Raw genomic sequence first — 20,554 nt, 5'->3', positions numbered from 1 at the left:
CTGAGGCCGGTGGGCGGGGCGCGTGACGTCAGCGCGCGAAGCTCACAGGGAGTTGTAGTCTGTCCGAGAAAAGCCCGCGCTTCCTACCGCGGGCACCTGGGAGTCGTAGGCGGGTAGACCTGAAAGCCTTCTGGGAGTCGTAGTCTGTTTATCCACTTCCGCGTTTTCTGGGAGCCTGTACCTACCAGCGCGGGTTCTGCTCAGGTGAGTGGCGGGCTGGACTCGGCCCTTTGTTTCTCTGTCACGTAGAAGCTGGTGTTCTCCATGTTTGTCTCCCACGCATTCCGGTAGCCATACCTGCAGAGATCGCTCTCCTCTCCGTGATCCCCCAATGCCTGTCTCCCGGCGACCCGCTTTAGACTCAGCAGCTGGGTCTGACTCCTGCTTCCCACCACCCAAGCTGGGTGCAGTGCAAGCGCACGCTCCTCTGTTCCCTTACCGCCTAGAGGGGTCAGGGATGGCTTAGGGGTCATGGCGGCCGTTTGAGCCTAGAGGAGGCGCCAGACCCAGCCCAGGGTTCAAGAAAGACTGCAGAGCAAAGGACCTCAACTCTCCTATGGTCAAATGAGATTCCAGATTCTCTGGCTTAAACCTAACCCTCTCACAGTTTTTCCCCATTCTTCCCCATCCCTCACCTCTTACCTACTAAATGGTCCTTCCAATTGTTCAAGCCAAAACCCTTGGACTTGCCCCGAGTCCTGTGTGTCTCTCATCCACTCCTCTTCCCCAACCATGTCTTGTGAGTCCCATCTGCTCTATTTCCAGAAGAGATCCAGAAGCCGACCACTTCTCTCTACTTGCACTGTCTCCCCTCTGCTCTGAGCCACCATTGTTGCCCACCTGGATCATTGCAGGAGGCTCCTCTCTGATCCGGGCTGGCCCCTCTCCACCCTGTCTTCACACACAGCAGCCTGAGGGATCTTGTTAAAATATAAATCACTCCAGTCGGCCTGGGCTCAGTGGGACCTATGAACCAGGAGTTCAGTTAGATTCTGGGCAGGACCTGTGCCCATGTGTGGGCTCCATCCCCAGCAGGGGGCATGCAGGAGGCAGCCAATCAACTATTCTCTCTCACCATTGATGTTTCTAACTCTCCCCCTCCCTCTCTGAAATCTATTTAAAAATATTATATATAAATATATAATCACTCTACAGCTTAAAACCATCCAATGGTCCCTATCTCATTCAGAGAAAATCCAAGCTTCTCATCGTGACAATCTCCAAGGCCCTGACCCTCTCCTGTTCAGCCACAACACACCCTCCAACCAACTGCACACAGACAGGCAGGACCCTTCAGGTCCTTTGCATTTGTTATTAACTCTAGAACATTCTTCCATCCTGACCAAATGCCTGACTCCTTTTTGTCCTTCTGGCTTCCTCTCACATGACAATCCCTTCATGTCACTCCTCATTATTTTTAAAGTATGGAGGTTATTTCTGCTTATCCGTGTGTTGGTTCCTCCACTAGAACTGAGTTCCTGCAACCTTTCCTGTTTGTTCTCTGCGGTGACCCCAGTGCCCAGGATCCACTGAGTTGGTATTTGTTGAATGAATGGATGGATGAATGAATGGATGGATGGATGGATGGATGGATGGATGGATGAATGGATGGAGGGATGGATGGATGAATGAGTGAAAGCTTCATCTGAGATTTGAAGGTGCTTGGCCTGCACAGCGCTGAGGGAAGTGTTCCAGGCACTGGGTTTACTCTGGGCGCTACCCAGGCAGCCTCCCTGGAGGCAACAACCCCGCAATCCAGAATCCACCTGTAACCCGCCTCCCTTCTCTTCTAGACCAGGAAAAGCGGACCCTTCGCACCCGCCCGGACCCCGCGATGCCCGCCCCGCAGTGCGCCTCCTGCCACAAGGCCCGCGCCGCCCTCCGCCGCCCGCGCTCCGGCCAAGCGCTGTGCAGCGCCTGCTTCTGCGCCGCCTTCGAGGCCGAGGTGCTGCACACGGTGGTCGCGGGCCGCCTGCTGCCGCCCGGCGCCGTGGTGGCCGTGGGGGCCTCGGGCGGCAAGGACTCCACGGTGCTGGCGCACGTGCTGCGCGAGCTGGCGCCGCGCCTGGGCATCTCGCTGCAGCTGGTGGCCGTGGACGAGGGCATCGGCGGCTACCGGGACGCGGCGCTGGCGGCCGTGCGGCGCCAGGCGGCGCGCTGGGACCTGCCGCTCACCGTCGTGGCCTACGCCGACCTCTTCGGGGGCTGGACGATGGACGCCGTGGCCCGCAGCACGGCCGGCTCGGGCCGCAGCCGCTCCTGCTGCACCTTCTGCGGGGTGCTGCGGCGGCGGGCGCTGGAGGAAGGGGCGCGCCTCGTGGGAGCCACGCACGTCGTGACGGGTGAGCGCATGCGCGGCGGCAGGAGGGACTCTGTGGGAGGAAGGGGCGCATGCGCGGGCGAGGGCGGCCCTGACAGGAACTGAGGCGCATGCCTGGGAAGTGAAAAGGAGACCCGGGAGGAGCTCAGTAAAAGGGCTGTGAGTGCCCTCACCCCCACACCCCCACCCCCAAAAGGCTCAGGGGCCTGGTATGTGCGCGCCCCTGCAGGGGGGCAGGGCAGGCGTGGCGAGCTTTTGAGTCACTGCCATCACCTTGGTGCACACACAGTGGCAGATAGAGGGCTGGAGGGGTACCTTTAGGGCCTAGAGCCGTGGTTCTCTGCATTTTAAAAATGACATTCTAGCCCTGGCTGGTTTGGCTCAGTGGATAGAGTGCTGGCCTTCAGACTGAAGGGTCCTGGATTCGATTCCCGTCAAGGGCACATGCCTGGGTTGTGGGCTCAATCCCCAGTAGGGGGCGTGTAGGAGACAGCCGATCAATGATTCTCTCTCATCATTGATGTTTCTATCTCTCTCTCCCTGCCTCTCTGAAATCAATAAAAATCTATTTAATAATAATAATGATGATGACATTCCAGAGAGGTTTCCCCTCACAAAAGGAGGAGTGTGCAGGGGTGTCTCCCTTCTGTAGTCTGCAATGCAACTATGTCTTTTTTAACTTCTTTTCTCTCTCGGTTTGCTTCTCTCATTCTCTCTTACCCCCTCCCAGTCATCCCTTCAACAAGTAATTATTGACCATTTACTGTGCGCCAGATGCAAGCCATGTAGCCTCCAGCTGAGCACCTAGCCTCGGTTTCCTCTTTTTAAATTGGGGATATTAATAACGCCTGGGTCCCGGAGATGCTGAGAGTTAGGTGAGTTATGTGTGAAGCGCTTAGACCAGAGGCCGAGAAGCAGTGACCCTGATACAGAGGTTTGGGTTATGGTGCACAAGTCAGCCTGCTCCTGCCCGGCTCTCACATAACATAATTACAACCTGAGAGGCGCTGCTAAGGAAAAGTACGCTTTGCGAGTTTGCAACAGGGGGACCTAGAGGAGGGAGAAAGGCGGGGTTAAGGGAGCGTTTGGGAGCGAGCAGAGGCCTGAAGGCTGCGTGGGTAACCAGGTGAAGGACGAATGGAGGTTGGGAGAGGTGTTCTGAGCAAAGGAAACAGCTCGTGCAAACGCCCTGCGGAGAGGATGTGGGCCGATGGAGACGCCCTAAGAAGACCCGGGTTTCACTGTATAGAAAAGCCCAAGACAAATGCAGAGTCAATAGGCTTTAGCTTAAAGTTTCTGGTGACTGTCATGCAGTCACTTTCCCCGCGATCTGCAGCCCCAGGGGCACTGTCTCAGCAGCTTGCTGCGAATCTCCATAAAGTCAAAGGACTTTCGCTGCGCGGCCCGAGTGCACTTGACACTGAGGCTGGAATGACATCTGCAGCTGAAAGCACTGTTACTCCCTCCGTCAGGGCGCATCTAGCACAGGGCCTGCCCGGCCCGGTAGGTGGGTGCCAGGTGGCTCCACGGGGGCCTGTCTTCTCCCTTTCTCACTGTGTCCACCTTCTGCCCCCCACCCCCTGCGCCCCCGGGTCCCCATGACCAGCAGCGCCCCCTGCGCCCTCTCTGACCGGCTCCCCGTCTCTCCCCCAGGCCACAACGCGGACGACATGGCGGAGACGGTGCTCATGAACTTCCTGCGGGGCGACGCGGGCCGGCTGGCCCGGGGCGGGGGCCTGGGCTCCCCGGGCGAGGGGGGCGCCCTGCCGCGCTGCCGCCCGCTGCAGCTGGCCTCGCAGAAGGAGGTGGTGCTGTACGCGCACTTCCGCCGCCTGGACTACTTCTCCGAGGAGTGCGTGTACGCGCCCGAGGCCTTCCGCGGCCACGCGCGCCACCTGCTCAAGCTGCTGGAGGCGGCGCGGCCGTCGGCGGTGCTGGACCTGGTGCACTCGGCCGAGCGCCTGGCGCTGGCCCCGGCCGCCCGGCCCCCGCCCGCCGGCGCCTGCTCCCGCTGCGGGGCGCTGGCCAGCCGCGCGCTCTGCCAGGCCTGCGCCCTCCTGGACGGCCTGGACCGCGGCCGGCCCCGCCTGGCCATCGGCCAGGGCCGCCGGGGGCGGGACGAGGTGGGGCCAGCGGCGGGGACTTCGCAGGAGCGGGAGCAGGTCCAGCCCCCAGCCCGCGAAGCCGTTCCCGCTGTCCCCACCTTCTAGGGACCCCAGTTCTCCGCTGGGACCCGACCAAGGAGCGCCTGTAAATGACACTGTGAATAAACCCGAGTGACTTTTGCCCATGGCTTCTGGGAGGGGGACACGACCGGTTACCTCTGACCCTGCAGGAGCTGGGGGCCTGGGCTCCAGGGTCTGAGGGGGGAGGGGGCTGAACAACTTTCCACTCCTGAGCGAGTGGGAATTGGGTGTGGGTGTGAGGGTGGGGTGGGGCTTTTACTACCTCTGACAGGTTCTCAGACAGCCCCAGCCCTTCCTGAGCACCTACTGTGCGCAGGCGTTTCCTGTTTGTCTGTAGAGGTAAATAAAGCCGCCTGACTTGACAGGCACACGGCTCAGTAATCACGGTGCTTCTCTGAGCCCTGCGCACCCTGCAGGCCCGCCCCCTTCATTCATTTGCATAATCTCATTAGCTGTGGCCTGAGGTCCCCAGGCTGGAGAGCAAAGGAACTGGGCTTCAAGACGGTGGAATTGCTCCCCACCCTCTCACACCTGAATCCCTCCTGGTGTCGGTGATGGGTGGGGAGCAGCTGGGTGGGCTCCCCAGACCTCAGGTTCCAGAGGCAAAACTGAGGGAGCCTGGATCCGCGACTTAACGTCTCTGGGCTTCAGTTGCCTCCGCTGAAAATGGACTCAGAGCAATACCGTGAAGATTGGATAACGGGCTTCATGAATGGTGTCGACGTTCACATTAAGGTTTGGCCACCAGGGAGCTCTGGCGGTCAGGGTTGCTGGCTTGAGGGTCCACATAGATGTGAGGCCCAGAGGCTTCCTGCCTTAGGGGGGCGTGGAGGTGGGGTAGGGGGTGGGGCTTGGTAATTCAGTCCCACCCCCAAGCTTTGCTGGGCTGGTCCCTGGTCAGGAACGCCCCTCCCTTTCCCATCTTCCTGTGCAAATCCTCCAGGGTCCACCTGGGAGCCTCAGAGTCATCCACCCCGCCCACACCCCACCCCCTGGGCTGACCCTCACCTGTGGCCATACATGCTCTGGGTCTCATTTTTCCTAATTGGACTGAGCTTTGAGGGCAGAGACCAAAAATCCTTCCCCTCCAGATAGCACAGCATCATTCATCCAACATTTACTGAGCCCCTAATGTATACAGGGGCGGTAAAAATATAAATAAATAAAATAAAAGACAAACCTCTCACTTGTGGAGCTTACAGTCTATGGGAGAGAGACAACAGAGAAGTACATGCGTACTCTGAGGTCTGATGATGAGTGCTGTGAATAGGAATGAAGGGCCGTGGCCAGTTTGGCTCAGTGGTGAGGGCATCGGCCCATGAACTGAAGGGTCGTGGGTCGATTGCTCTATCCCCGGCCCTGGTTGGGGGAGGCAACCAACCAATCCATGTGTCTCTCTCACATTGATGTCTCTCTCTCCCTTTTCCCTTCCCTCCACTCTCTCTAAAAAACTAAATAAAATAAATGGAAAGAATATCCTCAGGTGAGGATTTTTTTTTTTTTTAAAGAAGGAAATGGAAGAATATGAGGGGAAAGGCTGTGAAGGGACCTATTTTAGTTTGGGAGATCAGGGCTTCTTTGAGGAGGTGACTTAGGTAGAGACAAAGCAAGGGAGGCTTCCAGCCATGATGGACTATCTCATGTCAGAACAATCTTTGTACTGAGACCAACTGGAAACAATGCACACCCAACACAGAGATATAAAGCAGTCTATTTGAATACATCAAAGAGCAGCCAGAATCGCAGAGCAAAGGGCAGCTTATTCTGCAGGAGGGGCCAGAAGGCTAAGGAAGCAGGCAGAAAGCTTAGGCTATGAGGCTGGGAGTCGGAGCTGAGTTCAGCAGCATCGTGGGGCGGGAGACAGAAATGGAGTCTGGAGCTACTGAGGCAGTGAGGACTCGAGAGGCCAAAATCCTGGGGACAAGGGAAGAACATTGGGGTGAGCCAGCATTGTGCTCCTCTTTTCCTCCAGGAAAACAAAACGATGTTCAGGGTCTCCTCAGAAGGACGGGTCCCGTAAATACCTCGCTTGGGACCCAAATAGATTTACAAGTTAGAGTAAGGGTCACGGGCAAGTAGACTCATCCACAAGAAGACCAGAACCCACTTTCAAACTCAATCCCACACTGGATTTAAAAAAAAAAAAATGTTCTTATTGATTTGAAAGGGAGGGAGAGAAACATTGATGTGAGAGAGAAACATCAATCGGCTGCCTCCCACACTCACCCTGACCAGAGATTGAACCCACAACCTAGCCATGTGTCCCGATCAGAAATTAAACCATTGACCTTTCAGTAGACAGGATGATGATCAATCACACCGGCCAGGGTCCACAGGGATTAATATGATCCCTACTCTATCTGCTTGCTAGGAAGCAAAAGTAGGGGAGCCCGAGCCACAGTCCTATTTCCATTTAAATTGGTTAAAATTACGTTTAAAGCACCATTCACCGGTCTTACTAAACACATTTCAAGTGCTCCGTAGCCACATTCGGCCAGTGGCTACCGCATTGAAGAGCACAGGTACAGACCATTCCCATCACCAAATGCCATTGTGCAGCACTGTTTTAGACTGTTCTAGAATCCAGAGGGCACATTTTCCAGAGCCTCAGAAAATCTCTACAATTCAGTAAAAACTTTACAAGCCTATTGGGACGGAAGGGCTGCACACCAGGAGGAAAACAAAGCATCGACATGGTCACAGGTGAACCAGATGTAGGAGTTTCAGGCATGGACTTGATCATCAACGTGTTCAAGAAAATAGATGCTAAACAAAAGCCCAGATGCTAAAATGGGGGCTTTCACTGTCAAACTGGAACACTTAAAAGAAGAACCAGGCAGAATGGAATGACTGGCACCAGACTTACCCTCCTGCTGTGAACACCTATCAAACCAGATATAACATGCTTGGCAACTCACCCCGCCTTGCTCCAGATATAGCTCTTCCTCCCAATCGCCTACCGTGATGACCAACACCAACACCCACCAGCCACCCAGCTGTGTGCCCACAGAGGCAACGGCTTCCCCGAGAACTTTCTGTGAGCTTCCCCTTTCGACTTCCACATTGGCAGCTGGACACCTTGGCTTTTCATAGTCTCGGCCGGTTCTCTCATGTCCACCACTCCTGTGTTTCAGGTGAGCTGCTCCGTGACACTATCTCTCACCCTCCTGTGCCCTCCAGAATAGCACTTCCTGGCTCCTGGCACATGGTCTAAGGTCTGGGTTTTCTAATAAATCCCGTCTTCCCATAGTTCTCTGGGTGGCTGTCTCCGGGATCGCACCGCATCTGATGCACAATGACAAATTATACAGACTACAATGTAGACCCTGGGTAGGATTCTCCTCTTCCAGGCATAGTTACTGTGGCCTGTAGCAGGTGGGTCACTGCGATCCAATCAAGGACTGAGGGAATTCAAAACCCGGCTGCCGTCCCTATGGGGGTCTCATCTATTTCCAGCCCAAGGTCCTCAGTCATCTCCTGAAGGTTTGGCCTGGTCTTCAGGGCATAGGAGGACTGTGGAATGTGTTGGCCTCTTCCATAAATGAGAAGATGTAGATGATTCTACAGTAAACCCATAAATTTCAGGATGAGAGAAGGTCAGAGCATGTGGATACACAGGCACTATGTCCTACACTGTGTCCCCAATCCTCAATACTTGCAGCTTCAACTCTACGTCCTTCTCTAAGTTGTACCCCAATGAAGACCAAGGACCAAGTCCCACAGCCCTGTTATCCTACACACACACACACACACACACACACACACACACACACACACACACACAGCAGGGGCAACAGCAACAGCTTGGGCTTGGAAGGACCGCTGACATCACGGATCAGTCCTTTCTCTCTGACGACCAGGGGAGATGGCAGAGCAGCAGACATCAATGGCTCTTTCTGGGTTGGGCTTCCCCCCAACACCTCCCCCTCTCAGGAGCTTTCTTCTCCCCAGTGACAACCAGGAAGTAAAGGCTGAGCTTCTCACCCCAGGTATGGTGACAACCTGTCATGATGGCCACTTTCCACCCCACTCCCCCCTCCTGTCACCTGTCCCAACTGTTCATCCTCATGCACCCTCAGAGAATGGATGGAATGTGGTCTCTTTCTGCTTTCCCAGAATTCTTGGGACATCTCTCTGGGAGCAGGAGGGCCTGGAAGCCAGGACCTACCTGACACTGAATCCTCTCTCTGTTCAGGCCCAGAGTCCAGTTACTGTCACACAAGAAGCCTCATGAAGCGATGGCTGAACTCATACTCATCCCAAGGGGCCCCTGATGGGCAAAGGCTAGAACAGAACAGTGGCCCTGATCCAGCTGCAGATGCTTCAGCTGCAGATGCGAGTGTGCTGGTTTGTGAGTTTCTGGTGTCAATTTCACTTTAGAAAGCTACTGAACTTGGGTGTGGTTGTCAGTCCATTCTCATGGTTCCCATTGTAATGGGGTGACCCGCGGAGATGACCACCAGGACTCAGATCAAAATTTAGGAGCCTTTATTAAGCTGGCCAGGGACTACAGTTACAGCACCCTGCCGAAGCAGAGGCTGAACTGCAGTGCTAACTGCAGGAGTTACAGCTTTTTTATTTGCAAAAACCACAAAGTTACAAAACCTTAGTTCCTGACACAGTACAGCATCATTACAGTGATTACCTTCCTATCTATGTGTTCTAGGAACAGAGAGTACAGCATGCTGGGAAGGGGCCATGAGACCATATCTCAAGGCCTGGCCTGATCTCAGCACATTCCTATCTATGTGTTTTAGGAACAGAAAGCACAGAACACCCGTCTGGCCGAAGCGCCAGATATGCAGCCCAGCACACCATGAGCCCTGCACTCACGCCTTCTAACGTCTAAAAAACAGTTCTTTCAGCCACAAAAGGCCTGTCCTTTTTTTAACTTCTTTTTTATTGCTTAAAATATTACAACGAATAGTACATTTAGGCCTCTCCTTTTTTATTGTCTCTATTTAATCTCCCTCTGCTTACCCCACTCATCTGAGCTGAAGAAGTGGACTTGGCACAGTGTCAGGCAAAGAAAAAGATCTCAGATCATGTTTTTTGTTGCCCAGAGCTCCCTGGCAGTACAAGAAATGGGTTTAAAGCAAAAGCAAAATGATGGGGTGGAAGTAGGGGCAGGGCAGTAGTCTGACAGGTTTTCTGGAGGGGGTGCGAGCAGGCTCAGCCCTGAGGGCCAAGGGGCCCAGTGACCTCTCAGAAATGCATTGTGTCTCTGAAGCCGTCTCTTCTTCCCTAGGATGAGGGCGGTTCCAGGGGAGACTGAGGAGGAGTTTGGCTGCAGCTCTGTCCTGTCGGACAGAATGTTAACAGCCTCACTCCCCAGCCTTACCTCCACATGAGACAGGGCAAGGTTCAGCCTCCAGGGGACCATCCATCCAGCTGGGGAGCTCCTGGCCAGAGGGTTGGCGCTGTCCGTGGTTCTGGAGCACACCTGGGCTCAGCTCTGCAAAGGACCCCAACTCACAAGGCCAAGGTCCCCAGCCTTAGGCCAGCAGGACACCTAACCCCGAGGGGCTTTGGAAAGGCTGGGTTCCTCTTGGGAAGGAAAAATCAGGAGAAGCGGTGGGAGTGGGCTGGGCTCATCTCTGTGCTTTTCCTCTTACCCCTCTGGTTGCCTTATTCTTTTGAGCTTATGCCAGCAAAATGCTAAGATTCCACTTAGCATTTGCCACCAAAATGTCGCAAAAGAGAGGAAGTTCCCCCAATGAATTGCTACATGTCTTAGGGGACCTACCAATCTACTACGGCCACCATTAAGAATCAAGATGTCAGTTTGGCCTTCACAGAGGGTAGTTTTAGGAGGACGTTGGTCCAGCAGGGGTCTGGGGAGGGAGCTGGGCCTGAGGAGGAAGAATGTGCAGACACTGCTAACGACAAGAAGAAATATTGATCAAGTGTGTTTACTGCCCACCGGCTGGAAAGACTGTTAGCTGTTTGCATATTTTCTTACTGGCACTAGAAATATAGGAATTCACCTCACACCATAAATATTGTGGGGACAGTGAGCTACTTGATATGTTCATAAATAAAGTTGAACATTTGCCATGGCTATGCACTGTGCTACGTGCTAGAGATTCAAAAGTGAACAGAGCAACCCTGGGCGGGTGGCTCAGTTCATTGGAGCGTCGTCCCATACACAAAAAGGTTGTGGGTTCTATTCCCTGTCAGGGCACTTACCTACATTGTGGACCTCCCAGTCAGGGTGGATGCAGGAGGCAGCCAATCGATGTTTCTCTCTCACCCTGATGTTTCTCTTTCCCTTCCTCTCCCTCTCTCTCTCTCTAAAAATCAACTTTAAAAAGGGAGCAAAGCAGATTTGACACTGCCTTCAGAGTGAACCAGGACATTCTGGGAGCCTCAGTTTCTTCATCTGTATAATGGGACAGAACACCATTACTCTGAGGTGACCTCAGGGCTGTTGTGAGGATAGGGAGGAGCTTTGGGGACCTGCATGGCCCCATTTCTGCCAGGACTAATGTCTCTTCATCATTTACTCAACCCAAGCCACACCTCCCCTCACTATTTCAGGGCAAGACAGGTTGTGCCATGATGATTCTCTCTCATCATTGATATTTCTCCCTTCCTCTCCCTTCCTCTCTGAACTAAATTATATATATTTAAAACTACTTCTAGTTTGTAACTTATACATTCTTATTTTATTATGTACAGTCACTACCATAAAAATTACGGCATCATAATTAACTTACCCAAGTTTTAGTAAATGAACACTTCTCTCTCCTCCTAGGTAATCTACACTAATAAAAGAGAAACATGCAAATTGGTGTCACTCCACTATGCCCACCAGCTAATCAGGATGAGTATGCAAATTAACCCAACAAAGATGGCGGTTAATTTGCCTATGCAGGCACAGAGCAAAGACTGAAGGCTCTGACGGAGCAAAAACTGAAGACGACTGAAGAATGAAGAGGCTGGGCTTCTCAGCTGTGGCCAGAGCGAAGGCCTGGGTCCCGGGTGCCAGAGGAAAACCAGTGCCAGCAGCCAGGGGAGGGGGAGGCCTATTGCATGAATCACTTCATGCAACAGGCCTCTAGTATGTACATATTAGGAAATGTAAAATCCATTTACCCCACCACAGCTACTTTGGGCTTAGCCGTTACTAGTGTCAGGAATTTAAATCTATATTTTTATTCCACAGGCAATAATTTCCCCATTTATTTGTTCCAAAACATCTGTATAACTTCCTCATTTTTGAATTCTCTCTGCTGAGTATAAATTATAAAGTGACATTTAAAGATCGTATCTGCTTTCTTCTGCTTTCCATGGTTGCTCCTGAAAAGCCAATTAAACTGCTCGGAGCGAGTCCTCATTTGCCTGCACGCTTGATCTCTGAGTACTCGGGGCTGCTGGTGGCCTCTGGGTCTCGAGGCTCCTGTGTCCTCATCTCATAAAAGCTGAGGTTGGCGTAGACCTCTTGTTGCTCCCCGGAGGGAGGGGCATCCTCGGCGGGGGGCGCTTGGTCTGGAGGCCTGCCTGGCCCTAGCCTTTCCTGGGAACCCTGAGTGGAGGGGCGAGAAGGGAGTCAGAGAGGAATAAGGCAGACATGGTCCCAAGGGGAAGTTGGGCTGATGGAACAGTTTTCATTCTTCCTCATTCCACACACACGTTTTACGAACTCAACTGTTGCCACATGCATTTAACATTCTGTAATATTATACTGAAGGCCTACTAATCACGTTTCATCCTCACAGAAACCCAGCATGAATGACACTCATTATCCCCATTTACAGATGGGGAAACTGAGGTGAGGAGAGGTGAAGCAACTTGCCCAAAATGGGTAGAAAGTAGTCGTTTTGGGGAGATGGTTCTGGTGGCCTGTGCCTATCAGAGAGGTGAGGTGGGCTCAGTGGTCAGTGTGCCTGGGGCAGGAGGCTGACCATGGGTTCCAGGAAATGAAGACGAGAAGTCAACTCCCAGCTGTCTGTCCAGCTGACCACCGGGGAGCTCAGTGTGGGCTCCGTAATGGACATGCCCAGCCCCCACACGGCATGAGAAGACACCCCGTCACTCACCCAGGTGACTGTGCCCATGGCAGGCTCTTCATCATTCGTGACCTTTGGTCTCCCGGCTGCTTGCCTCCTGCGGGCTTTCACTCTAAGGGGAGAAGTCAGCAGATAGAATGGCTCAGGCACACATGGGCAGCTGCCCCCACTCCCTGATGGACAACGGAGGCTTCCAGACCCTGAGGCCAGACTCGGACCCTCCTGACATGCAGGTGAGGACCCTGTCCCCCTGGATGCCCAGGGGTTTGGCCAGGACTGAATGTTCATCACCGAGGCGCCTCTCACACGCAGAGCCTTGTATATGAGCCATCATCAGTGTGATTCATGGCAGCCAAAACGTCCAAGCAACCCAATGTCCGTCAATGAAGGAACGGACAAATCAAATGTGCCCCATCCAAACCATGGAATATATTTGTAAATAAAAAGCAATACAGTGCTGACACATGAACCTTGAAAATGTCATGCCTCTGGCCAGTGGCTCAGTGGTCAGAGTGTTGGCCTGCACACTGAAATTCACAGGTTCAATTCTTTGTCTAGGACCAAGTTCGATCCTGGTTGCAGTTTCAACCCCCATCTCTGGTCTGGGCTGGTAGGGAGGGACCCTATAAATGTGTCTTTTTGACATCGATGTTTCTCTCTCTCTCCATCCCTCTCTCTCTCTGTGTCCGTCTCTCTCATTCTCCCTCCCTCCCATCCACTCTCTCTAAAAATGTGTGGGAAAATATTCTTGGATGAGGATTAACAAACAAAATAATTATTATAATAAAGAAAATATCGTGCTAAGTGAAAGAAATCAATCACAAGGGACCATGTGTTGTGTGATTCCATTTATATGAAATGTCCAGAACGGACAGGAAGCAGTTAGTGGCTGCCTAGGGCTGGGAGCGGATGAAACAAACTAACAGGGGATGTGGTTTTCTTTTGCTTGTTGTTGTTGTTGTTTTGTTTTGTTTTTATTTCAAGCAAATGAAACGTTTTAAAATTGACAGTGGTGATGGGTGCACAGCTGTGTGACTGAACGAAAAGCCATTGAATTGTACACTTTAAATATGTGGGAATTTTACCTCAATAAAGCTGCAACCTCCTCCAGCCCTCTCAAAACAGTCCCATCTTGATGTACTCAGCCCTGCACCTCCCTGCCCCAGAGGCTCACATGCAAAAGAAGATAAGACACAAGCACAAGGACAGCAGGGCCATGGCTCCAGCACCTCCGAGAGCCGCAGGAACCACTCCTGCCTGGGGCACCGCCTTCCCTGCAGAGGAGAGGGGAGTGAGACACCTACACCCGGGACTCAGTCTCTCCTCTTCCCACTCCTCCCAGAATGCACTGTAGGTCTGTTCAGCCAGGAGATGGAGGGCCCTGTCCTAGCAATCACCCCTGTCCAGGCCACAGCCCCCTCCGCCAGCCCCACCCTCTCTCTGACCCACTCCTTTCTCCGTGGCCTCTGCCCCCAGCAGGCCTGACCTGGCAGCAGCAGGACAGAGGCGCTCTGGGCCCCGTGCGCATTTCCGGCTTCGCAGCTGAGTCTGAGTCCCTCACTGAGCCCCTGTTGGAGTCTCAGGGAGCTGTTGGTCCAGGGCCCCTCTGAGCTGGAGGTGACCACGTGGGACGCATTACCATGGTTCCCCTCCAGCAGCCCCGCCCCCAGCCGCCAGCGCAGGGAGGGGGCCGGCTGGGCCCTGGAGGAGCAGCTGCAGTGCAGACCCTGGTCCTCCCAGGAGCAGGAGGGTCCCAGCAGCTGCGGGGGGTCTGTGGGGAGCGAGGAGAAGGGTCAGCGGTGCCTCCAATCTCCCCAGAACCCAGCTGTCCTGCCCCCCGGGGTCTCCCCACTCACAGACCACGGAGAGGTTGAGAGAGACCCTTTGGTTGCCCAGCGGGTGCCGAGCTTGGCAGGTGACCTCTCCTTCCTGTGCAGGCCCCACGCGAGGCAGCTCCAGGATCGCGGTGCTGGAGAGGGGGGTGGCGTTCAGGCCTGGGGACCCCCGGAACCAGCTCAGCTCGGCAGGGGGGTTGCTGTCAGCTCCACAGCGCAGCCTCAGGGCCTCTCCCTCCAGGATGGAAAGGGAAGTGGTTTGTAGATTCTTGAAGGCTTTGGGTAGAGAAATGCAGAGAGGGAGAGAGAGAGAGAGAGAGAGAGAGAGAGAGAGAGAGAGAGAGAGAGAGAGAGAGAGAGAGAGTTATGTGTGTGTGTAACACAGACACAGGCACCCACCCACCAGAGGTGAGGGACTGGGGTGATAACTTTCATCCTTGCCCTTCCCATGTCTGATCCCATTCAAACTCCTGCTCCCCCCTCTGCCCCACCAGGGCCCGGGGCATGTCCCAGCCCAGAGAGGAGGGGTTCTTTCCTACCTGGGTCGTTTCTGAAGGAGACGCCTATGGTGAGGTTCTGAGGGGCATCTGGGATAGAAAGACAGGGCCCCCCTTCAGATGGAAGTCACCCCATCCCAAGGAAGGAGGGGCGGTGGGAACCAGGAAAGTGGGGTTCTCTCTTTCTGGCCCCCTCCCCACCTACATGCAGATCCATGCCGAAGTGTTCTCAGGTTAGCTCAGCCTCCTCCACACACACAAACACACACACACACACACACACACACACACACACACACACACACACAGAGGCATCACTCCACTGTCCCCATGGACACAGCCACCCCTCCAACACTCACAGGAGACATTGAGCTGGATGGTTGTCTGTGTGGCCACCAAAGATCCTTTGACTTGGACCTGACAGGTAAGGTTGGTGCCATGGTCCCGGGGCTTCGGGGTGAAGGTGAGCACCGAGGAGCGGAGGGTCTGGGGGTTCGAGTCCACAGCAGCTCCCGCCCAGGAGAAGGTGAGAGGTCGTCCCCCTTCGCAGGCCCCTGGCAGGCTGCAGGCCAGCTGTGTGGGGCGGCCAGACTCCAACAGCTCCCGAATACGGATGTAGGGTTTCTCTGTCAGGGCTGCGGAGGAGAAAGGCAGGTGCCTGGGCTCCAGGGGTGGGGACCCAAAGTGTGATCCTGAGTGGGACTCGTGCCTCAGGGCCTCTGAGCTCCCAAGGCCCTGTGATCTTCCCACCACCCAGGGCCCAAGGCCTGGACAGGGAGTGTCCAGTGTCTTGTTCCTGCTCTAAGACGGGGTCCCATTTCCCTGGGTCCTCTCCGGGGCCCCTGCCGTACCTGCCACCTGCAAATGCAGCATCTTATCTTGATAATTATATCCTTGGGTCTTATATCCTTGGAAATGTCCTTGGTAATTATATTTAGGATATTCTTTCTCCACTCGAAAGAAGTAGCGTCCTGAGTCACTCCTCCTGGCGTCTCTGATTTGCAGGGAACAGTCGTTGGTCCTGGGGTTTGTGAGGAAGAATCGGCCTTCAGTCTCTCTCTTCGCTGGTTTATTCTGATTGCTCGAGGCCACAGGAGCATTATGATTTGTGTCGTCTCTGTCCCGGTACCAGTAGGTGTAGAGTTTGCTAGAGGAAGACCACAAACTCCACGGGTAGAAGGAGCAGGGCACGTGGACACACAGACCCTCCTGCACCGTCACCGATTCCTGCACTTGGAGCTCATAGCCCGGCTGCTGCTGCAGGGACCCTGGGAGGGGACAGAGGCTCAGTGGCAGCCCCTGCTGATTCCCCACCTGCCCTGTCCCCCTCCCTCAGCCCACTCACCCCCCCACAGCAGGGGCAGCAGCAGCAGGGGCACCATGTCTGCCTCTGGCAGGGCAGAGTGGGTCCGGGTCCCTGTGTCAGGGAGGGAAGTGCCCAGCTCTGGGGTGGGGCCTAGGACACCCAAACAGGAAGCTCTGGGGGAGAGACTGTGGCCAGCCTGGAGGGGAACTTGGCCTCCACAGGACATGGGAGGGGGGTGGCGGTGTTGTCAGAAATCATCCTGTCTCCCTCCCCCCGCCCACCCAACCCTGCCGGTGGATATGCTGAGGCCCCCAGAGGTTGAGAGGCGTGTCCAGATGTGAATCTGAAAGTAATCACCCTGCAGATGATGTGTAAAAGTGGAGAGGAGTTCACCCAGGGGGTCACTGGGGTCAGAGCTGGACTCTGGGGAGACCTACCCATGAACTGAAATCACTGATGTGTCTGGAAAAGGATAACTTTACATTTTCTTTAGACAACTCAAGTGCTGGCAAGAGAAAAAGCAATTTAGACTCAACTCCAGTTGGGGGATGGAACCCCAGCAAAAAGTTGAGCATTCAAGCCCTTTGCTCTGAGAGCTTTGTGGGGACATGGGAGGCACACGTGTGGGTCTTCCAGGGTCTGAGAGACCTGGGACAGTGACAGCACACAGGCCCCATCAGAAGGCGATGTGTGAAGGGAGATCTGGCCCCATTTGGAGGGGCCCAGAAGCGGGGCCTCAGCAGAGCAGCAAATTCACCACCTACAGCTCAGGAAGCTCCACCTTCAGGCCCCTCACGTGCTCCCTCCCTGTTCAAAGCCCAGCAGGGGCTCGAGTGATGTGTGGACATAACCTGCAATCCTACTGCTCTTTTATGAAAGAAACTTGATCAATGTTTTCCCAAATATGGCAGTGAAACTCCAGACATTACCAGTAACAAATTGTGTGGTTGAAAGAAACGTTCCTTTAATTGTACAGGAGAAAAAGAAATGTCAATCATCCATGCTAAAGGGAACACTGAGTTCTCTCTCTGTTCTCTGTATTATCTATATATATAAAAGGCTAATATGCAAGGTGATCCCTTGGAAGTTGACCAGGAGATTGGGAGTTTGATTGCTCACTGGGACGTGCACTGACCACCAGGGGGAGGTGTGGAACAAAGGAAGGCCCTGGCTGGCAGCTGGAAGGCCCCAATTGGCCCTGATCACCGCCAGGCCTTGGGACCCTACATGTGGCCAAATTTCGTGTACGGTGTCTCTAGTATAAATATGATATTCTAGTAAATAATACCGAATGTAATATTAACATTTATTGCTATGTGACAGAATTAATCTCCTATAAAGAGGGAATCAAAGGGTATCAGCTAAACTCTGGAGCCTGGCCAGGTGACACAGTTGGCTGGAGCATCATGCCTTACACAAGAAACTTGTATGTTAAATTCCTGGTCACGGCACATACCTAGGTTGCAGGTCCCATCCCCTGTATGGGCATGTAGGAGGCAACTGATTGATGTTCCTCTCTCACATAGCTCTCTCTCTCAGGGCTCGCCTATGGAACAATGGCCTCTATCAGCACTTCTGTCTGGGAGAAAGCTGCCCCTACAGCTCTCTCCTAGATTCCACATAAGTTAGTTCCTCCCTAAATGTCCCAGTTTCCTTTTAGGCAGTGACCCAAGTGCTAGGGCTCAGAGGGAGTGAGTCTGAGTAAGACCATGCTCAGGCCCTTTATGAGGAGCTGCCTGGGGCTCCAGCAGCCTCTGTGACACTCAGCCACAATCCCGGCTGGTTTTCTGAGCCAGAAGTTGTGCAGACTTGATACCCTTGCTCCTCAAGGAAACCTCCACAGTCAAGATATCCCTCCTGATTTTAAACCAACACATGTGAGTGTGAGACCAGCTGGTCCTGAGAGTCTGCATCTCTTCCCCTCCTACCAGTCTCAATGGGCATCTTCTTCAATCCCCTAGTTGTAGGAATTCCTTTCAGCTGGATTTCAGGTGGTTCTGGATGATGATTGTTCTGTATTTTATTTTTAAATATATTGTATTGAGTTTTTACAGAGAGGAAAGGAGAGAGATAGAGAGTTAGAAACATCGATGAGAGAGAAACATCGACCAGCTGCCTCCCGCACACTCCCCACTGGGGATGTGCCCGCAACCAAGGTACATGCCCTTGACCGGAATCGAACCCGGGACCCTTCAGTCCGTAGGCCGACGCTCTATCCACTGAGCCAAACCGGTCTCGGCTGTTCTGTATTTCAGTTGTAATTTCTCTGTTGTTGTGGGAGGAGGCGAGTTTACCTATGCCACCATCTTGACTGAAACTCTCAGGTGATGATTTAAATAAATTAAATTAAATCATATTTGAGTATAAAATAAGCAAACAGACTTGATTCCTGTAGACTTTTCCTATACAAATACTAAAGTAAGTTCTTCAGGTAAAGAGAAATGGCAAGGCTTTTTGTTTGTTTATTGATTAAGTTTATAATATTGGAGATAGATATATATGTACATATATACATATACACATATACATATATATCATAAAATTTGCCATCTTAACTATTCTTAAGTTTACAGTTCAGTAGTGTTAAGAATATTGACATTGTTATGCAAACATTCTCCAGGACATTATCATCCTCAAAACTGAAACACTTTAGCCATTTAACAATGACTCTTCATCTGTCCCTCCCCCCAATCCTGGTACCCACCATTCTACTTTCTGTTCCTAAGAATTTGACTGCTTTAGATACCTCACAGAAAGGGAGTCATCCAGTAGCTGTATTTTTGTGACCAGCTTATTTCACTAAGTACAGTGCTCTCAAGGTTCACCAATGTCACAGCACCTAATGGGGTTTTCTTTCTTTTAAGGACTGAATAATACAATAATTGTATGTGCAATAGATTGAACTTTGTGGGATCAATGGTGGAATGCTATAAACTGAATGTTGACGTCCCTCCTGAAATAAAAATTTTGAAATCTTAACCCCAAGTGTGCCATGCCAGCACGGCCAAGGGTGAACATGTGGAGGGGCGATGAAGGATTAAAGACAGACAAGAGAATACAGCTGGGGCTTTGTGGATCTCCTCTACCTGGATGAGGACACAGATAGACCCAGCCTGAAAGCCGAAGCTTTATTTTATAGTCAGATCACAACAATGTAGTGGTCAACATGTTTACAAGGTTCTTGTGAGTTTCACCTTGTTTTGGCAGCCCTTGCTGCACCTCCCACAGCCCATTAGCTACCTAGGAAGGAACTAGGGAGGGCTATAAGGTCAAGCTTAATTATGCTGGGAGGGCTCTGCCCTCCAAGCTGGGACTTGTTTGTGGCCCTGCCACAGGTCAGTCCGAGGCTTAAACCCTATGGCCGCTCCCTACACCCAAAGGGATGATATTAGCAGGTAGGACCTGAGAGAGCTCCCTCTCCCCTTCCACCATGTGATGTTTCAACTAAAAGTAGGTCACCAGTACTGTGCAAGAGGGCACTCGCCAGAACCCAACCGTGCAAGCACCCTGATCTTGGACTTCCAGTCTCCAGGTCTTTGAGCAATAAATTCCTGCTACTTATAAACCACCACTCTATGGTCTTTTGTGGAAACATCCAGAACAGCCTAAGACATATGACCCTTTTAAATGCATTTATCCATCAATGGGCATTTGGATTGCTGAATCCTCTTGACTATTGTGTATTCAATAATGTCACTATACGTATAGGTAGCAGATATCTTTTTGAGGTCCTGCTTTCAGTTCTTTTGGATGTATAACCTCAAGAGGAGTTGTTACATATCATGGTAGTTCTATTTTTTTTTTTTTGAGGGACTGCCATATTGTTTTCCATAGCCGATACATCCTTTTACAATCCCACCAAATGTGCAAAATGGTTTCAATTATTGCACATCCTCACCTGCACTTGTTATTATCTCCTGCTGATTTCTAAAAAATATATTTATTTTTATTTCAGAGGAGAAGGGAGAGGTAGAGAGAGATAGAAACTTCGATGATGCGAGAGAATCATTATTTGGATTCCTTCCTCACACCCCCTACCGGGATCGATCCTGCTATCTGGGCATGTGCCCTGACTGAGAATCCAAGCATGATCTCCTGGTTCATAGGTCCATGCTTAAACATTGAGCCACCAGCTGGGCTGTTGGTCTTACTTTATAGTGGCTGTCCTAAAGGATGTGAGGTGATACCTCATTATAGTTTTGATGTATGCATTGATTGGTGGATTGTTGTATGTTCCCTGGAAAGGACCAAACCAGCCAACTGGAAGACATTCTAACCAACTGAGCTACCCAACAAGGGCTTTGATTTGCAGTTCTTTAGAATTACTGATGTTGAATATCTTTTCAAAGTTTGTTCACTATTGGAATATCATCTTTGGAGAAATATCGACTCAAGTTT

At 52.5% G+C, this 20,554-nt stretch overlaps 2 protein-coding genes across 2 annotated transcripts; one reads left to right on the top strand and one right to left on the bottom strand.

Annotated features, from left to right (window-relative positions):
• Nucleotides 1-117: 117 nt before the first annotated feature.
• LOC132216570 (cytoplasmic tRNA 2-thiolation protein 1-like) lies at nucleotides 118-4,606 on the top strand. Its single transcript, XM_059665849.1, has 3 exons — nucleotides 118-204; nucleotides 1,794-2,342; nucleotides 3,974-4,606. The coding sequence occupies exons 2-3, from the start codon at nucleotides 1,835-1,837 to the stop codon at nucleotides 4,528-4,530; spliced, it is 1,065 nt and encodes a 354-aa protein (XP_059521832.1). The 5' UTR covers nucleotides 118-204; nucleotides 1,794-1,834; the 3' UTR covers nucleotides 4,531-4,606.
• Nucleotides 4,607-6,651: 2,045 nt separating this feature from the next.
• LOC132216576 (sialic acid-binding Ig-like lectin 5) lies at nucleotides 6,652-16,311 on the bottom strand. The gene is made up of 9 exons (XM_059665855.1): nucleotides 16,196-16,311; nucleotides 15,702-16,118; nucleotides 15,210-15,485; nucleotides 14,893-14,940; nucleotides 14,375-14,629; nucleotides 14,005-14,289; nucleotides 13,693-13,792; nucleotides 12,549-12,630; nucleotides 6,652-12,034 (listed from the first exon to the last, which is right to left on the bottom strand). Exons 1-9 carry the CDS (start codon nucleotides 16,230-16,232, stop codon nucleotides 11,843-11,845), a joined length of 1,692 nt encoding a protein of 563 aa, XP_059521838.1. The 5' UTR covers nucleotides 16,233-16,311; the 3' UTR covers nucleotides 6,652-11,842.
• Nucleotides 16,312-20,554: the final 4,243 nt, after the last annotated feature.

Source organism: Myotis daubentonii, chromosome 15 (assembly GCF_963259705.1).
Source record: "Myotis daubentonii chromosome 15, mMyoDau2.1, whole genome shotgun sequence".
In the NCBI taxonomy this organism is placed as follows: domain Eukaryota; kingdom Metazoa; phylum Chordata; class Mammalia; order Chiroptera; family Vespertilionidae; genus Myotis; species Myotis daubentonii.
This window is presented reverse-complemented; position numbering and strand designations above follow the sequence as displayed.